General features: G+C 48.0%; 1 protein-coding gene across 4 annotated transcripts in view; it reads left to right on the plus strand.

The window, feature by feature from the left end:
* Positions 1–925: 925 nt before the first annotated feature.
* The window catches only part of LOC131731649 (serine/threonine-protein phosphatase 6 regulatory subunit 1-like), a gene marked incomplete at its 5' end in the record, with an annotated part of 16152 nt that continues 12077 nt past the window's right edge, over positions 926–5000 (plus strand). For all 4 annotated transcript variants that reach the window (XM_059020896.1, XM_059020893.1, XM_059020894.1 and 1 more), the window contains 6 exon segments: positions 926–1063; positions 2283–2348; positions 2960–3072; positions 3268–3381; positions 3871–4033; positions 4909–5000. The exon segment at positions 4909–5000 is cut by the window's right edge and continues 61 nt beyond it. In XM_059020896.1, the coding sequence (XP_058876879.1) occupies positions 926–1063; positions 2283–2348; positions 2960–3072; positions 3268–3381; positions 3871–4033; positions 4909–5000 (686 nt within the window).

The following is a 5000-nucleotide window of genomic DNA, read 5'->3' on the forward strand; positions in this document are numbered from 1 at the left end:
TCAGTATGCTGTCTCTCTGTCTATGTATTTATCTGTCTGTATCTCTCTCCTCTCTCTCTCTCTCTCTCTCTCTCTCTCTCTCTCTCTCAATTCAATTCATTTAAATTCAATGGTGCTTTATTGGCATGACTTACAATAGCAGGTGTTGCCAAAGCAATTATACAATACAGACGTGTATATATACAATGCATCATGAATACATACACATATATATATATATATAAACAAACTGATTTATAAAGTACAGTAAAAAAGTGATAACATTGATGGGAAAATAGTACTGTTAATGATAAAATAAATAAATAATAATCAAAGGAAATAATTATAATCTCTCTCCTCTCCTCTCCCCCTCCCCTCTCCTCTCTCCTCTCCCCTCTCATCTCTCTCCTCTCTCCTCTCTCCTCTCCCCTCTCTCCTCTCTCCTCTCTCTCCTCTCTCCTCTCTCCTCTCTCCTCTCCCCTCTCTCCTCCCCTCTCTCCCCTCTCTCCTCTCCTCTCTCCTCTCTCTCCTCTCTCTCCTCTCTCCTCTCCCCTCTCTCCTCCCCTCTCTCCTCTCTCTCCTCTCTCTCCTCTCTCTCCTCTCTCCTCTCCTCTCTCCTCTCTCTCCTCTCTCTCCTCTCTCTCTCCCCTCTCCTCTCTCTCCTCTCCCCTCTCCTCTCTCTCCTCTCTCCTCTCTCTCCTCTCCTCTCTCTCTCCTCTCTCTCCTCTCTCTCCTCTCTCTCCTCTCTCCTCTCCCCTCTCCTCTCCTCTCTCCTCTCTCCTCTCTCTCTCTCCTCTCTCTCCTCTCTCTCCTCTCTCTCCTCTCCTCTCTCCTCTCTCTCCTCTCTCTCTCCTCTCTCTCTCCTCTCCTCTCTCCTCTCTCCTCTCTCCCCTCTCCTCTCTCTCTCCTCTCTCTCCTCTCTCCCCCTCTCTCTCTCTCTCCTCAGATCATCTCGTTCCTGCGGAGGCGTGATGGGTTCCTGTCTCTCTTGCTCTCTCACATCGGCACGTCTGCCATCATGGACTTGCTCCTCAGACTCCTCACCTGCGTGGAGCAGTCCGCTCTCAGACAGGAAGTGCTCAACGTGAGGGCCACCAGCTACTTCCTGTCTCTGTCTGTCTGTCTGTGTGTGTGTGACTCTGTTTCTCTCATTGCTGTCTCTGTCTCTCTCTCTCTGTCTCTCGTTGCTCTCGCTGTCTCTCGTTGCTCTCGCTGTCTCTCGTTGCTCTCGCTGTCTCTCTCGTTGTCTCTCTGTCTCTCTCTCGCTGTCTCGTTGTCTGTATCTCGCTGTCTCGTTGTCTCTCACTGTCTCTGTCTCTCGTTGCTCTCGCTGTCTCTCTTGCTGTCTCTGTCTCATTGCTCTTTCTCTCTCTGTCTCTGTCTCTCTCTTGCCTCTGTCTCTCTCTTGCTGTCTGTCTGTCTCTCTCTCTGTCTCTCTCTCGTTGCTCTCTCTGTCTCTGTCTCACTGTCTCTCTGTCTCTGTCTCATTGCTCTCTCTGTCTCTGTCTCTCTCTTGCCTCTGTCTCTCTTGCTGTCTCTCTGTCTCTCTCTCTGTCTCTCTCTCGTTGCTCTCTCTGTGTCTTTCTCATTGCTCTCTGTCTCTCTCTCATTGCTCTCTGTCTCTCTCTCATTGCTCTCTGTCTCTGTCTCTCTCTGTCTCTGTCTCATTGCTCTCACTGTCTCTCTCTTGCCTCTTTCTCTCTCTTGCTGTCTGTCTCTCTCTGTGTCTTTATCATTGCTCTCTCTGTCTCTGTCTCACTGTGTCTCTGTCTCATTGCTCTCTCTGTCTCTCTGTCTCTCTCTCTGTCTCGTTGCTCTCTCTGTCTCTCTGTCTCTGTCTCATTGCTCTCTCTGTCTCTCTGTCTCTCTGTCTCTGTCTCATTGCTCTCTCTGTCTCTCTGTCTCTGTCTCATTGCTCTCTCTGTCTCTCTGTCTCTGTCTCATTGCTCTCTCTGTCTCTCTGTCTCTCTGTCTCTGTCTCATTGCTCTCTCTGTCTCTCTGTCTCTCTGTCTCTGTCTCATTGCTCTCTCTGTCTCTCTGTCTCTGTCTCATTGCTCTCTCTGTCTCTCTGTCTCTCTGTCTCTGTCTCATTGCTCTCTCTGTCTCTCTGTCTCTCTGTCTCTGTCTCATTGCTCTCTCTGTCTCTCTGTCTCTCTGTCTCTGTCTCATTGCTCTCTCTGTCTCTCTGTCTCTGTCTCATTGCTCTCTCTGTCTCTCTGTCTCTCTGTCTCTGTCTCATTGCTCTCTCTGTCTCTCTCTCTCTCTGTCTCTGTCTCATTGCTCTCTCTGTCTCTCTCTTCAGTGGCTCATTGAAGAGAGGATTGTTCAGAGACTCGTTGACATGATTCACCCCTCGAAAGATGAAGAGGTGAGAGAAGCTCTCAACACGGCTGTGGAGTGGCTGTGCTTTCAAAAGGGACTCGCTCTCTTATATTAATAATAATGTGATTATTATTATTATTATTGTTGTTATTATTATTATTATTATTAGATTTTTTAAACATTTTAAACTTCACTTTTCTTAAATTAAATCCATTTTTAGCAATGTCAGTTTTTTTCTGTAATTTTAGAAGATTTTTTTTTTAAAAAGTAATGTTTTTCTATTTAGTTTTCTCTTCAGTGTTTTGTTTTTGATTTTGAAATGTCGATGAGTTTTCTCTTTGGTGTTTTATTTTTGATTTTGAAATGTCGATGAGTTTTCTCTTCAGTGTTTTATTTTTGATTTTGAAATGTCGATGAGTTTTCTCTTCAGTGTTTTATTTTTGATTTTGAAATGTCGATGAGTTTTCTCTTCAGTGTTTTGTTTTTTATTTTGAAATGTCAATGAGTTTCTCTTCAGTGTTTTGTTTTTTATTTGAAATGTCGATGAGTTTTCTCTTCGGTGTGTCGGTTTTGATTTTGGTTTTCTCTTCAGTGTTTTCTCCGCTGGTTTTCGTTGCTGTCTCTCTTCACTCTGTCGTGTTTCTTTTCTGATTCCAGCAACACTGTAACGGCTCCTCCTCTCTCTTCGACATCATCAGACTGAACCGGGATCAATTAATCCACATCCAGCTGAGCCCAGAACACGACCAGCTGCTGAGCATCTTAGAGAGGTGAGAGGGTGCGAGAGTGAGAGAGTGACGGTGCGACTGACCCTGAGACGGTGCGACTGACCCTGAGACGGTGCGACTGACCCTGAGACGGTGCGACTGACCCTGAGACGGTGCGACTGACCCTGAGACGGTGCGACTGACCCTGAGACGGTGCGACTGATAATGCAGGCTGTCTCTCACGCTGCTGTTTTTCAGACAGGACACTATCGAGCAGCTGCTGTCCAACATGTTTGACGGGAATCGCCGCGAGTCCGTCCTCGTGAACGGGATCCAGGTGCTGCTGACCCTGCTGGAGCCGCGCAGACCCAGGTACGCCCAGAACTACAGCTCCCAGCATCCCGCGGGGGCACAGGCATGCTGGGAGCTGTAGTCCTATAGCCAGGGCTGGAGCGATTCACTGTGTCTCGATGAATCGCGATGCTTTCTTTACATGATGTGTCGTAATAGAGGTCTGCATCGCTTGTGATAGGAGACCGCAGCATAAAGAACTACAGCTCCCAGCATGCCTCACCATGGCCGCGGGTGCAGAGGCATGCTGGGAGCTGTAGTCCTATAGCCAGGGCTGGAGCGATTCACTGTGTCTAGATGAATCACGATGCTTTCTTTACATGATGTGTCGTAATAGAGGTCTGTATCGCTTGTGATAGGAGACCGCAGCATAAAGAACTACAGCTCCCAGCATGCCTCGCCGTGGCCGCGGGTGCAGAGGCATGCTGGGAGCTGTAGTTCTTTATGTAACTGTGTAATTGCCTCATCCTTTGACTGTGAAAGCTTAATTAAAGTGTTTCCCGTGTTCAGGCCGGAGCTGGGTGGGATCGGGGCCTTCTTCGACATCGACGGGCAACTGGAACTCTGTCACCCCGGATACGACCCCGCGACCCCACAGAGCAGCCTGGGCGTCCTGCTGGCAATCCAGCTGAGAGTGAGAGACTTCCAGCAGCTGCTGAGAGACCCGCCCAGGGTATCTATCAATACAGGATCAGAACTGTGTGTGTGTGTGTGTGTGTCTGCTGAGAGACCCGCCCAGGGTATCTATCAATACAGGATCAGAACTGTGTGTGTGTGTCTGTGTGTGTGTGTGTGTGTGTGTGTGTCTGCTGAGAGACCTGCCCAGGGTGTGTGTGTGTGTGTCTGCTGAGAGACCTGCCCAGGGTGTGTGTGTGTGTGTCTGCTGAGAGACCTGCCCAGGGTATCTATCAATACAGGATCAGAACTGTGTGTGTGTCTCAGTATGTCTGTGTGTGTGTGTATGTGTCTAGCTGTCTGTCTATCTATCTATCTATCTATCTATCTATCTATCTATTAAATCCCGGCTCAGCCAGTGACTCCCTGTGTGCGTGTGTGTGCGCGAGTGTGTGTGTGCGTGTGACCCTGAGCGAGTCGCTTCACCTCCTTGTGCTCGGTCCTTCGGGTGAGACGTCAAACAAACGAGCTCCTATTGGAAGTGACTCTGCAGCAGCCACTGACTTCCTGTGTGTGTGTGTGTGTGTGTGCGTGTGTGCGTGACCCTGAGCGAGTCGCTTCACCTCCTTGTGCTCGGTCCTTCGGGTGAGACGTCAAACAAACGAGCTCCTATTGGAAGTGACTCTGCAGCAGCAGCAGCAGCAGTTGTTGTTGATGATTCAGAGTTCACCCCCCTTGTCTCTGGAAGTCTCTTTGGAGAAAAGCGTCTGCTGAATGACTCATTAATAATAATAATAATAATAATTATTATTATTATTATTATTATAATAACAATAATAACAATAATAATAATAATAATAATAATAATAATAATAATAATAATAGTTATTCTCTCTCTCTCTCTCTTTTTTTTCTCCCCCCACCTCTTCACAGAAAGAGCCAATCAAAACGACCTGTGGGGTTCTGGACCCGCCCCTCGGTTCCGTGCGCCTCCAGGTGGTAAAGCTGCTGAACTGCATCCTGCA

The sequence above is a fragment of the Acipenser ruthenus genome, unplaced genomic scaffold (assembly GCF_902713425.1).
Source record: "Acipenser ruthenus unplaced genomic scaffold, fAciRut3.2 maternal haplotype, whole genome shotgun sequence".
NCBI lineage: Eukaryota > Metazoa > Chordata > Actinopteri > Acipenseriformes > Acipenseridae > Acipenser > Acipenser ruthenus.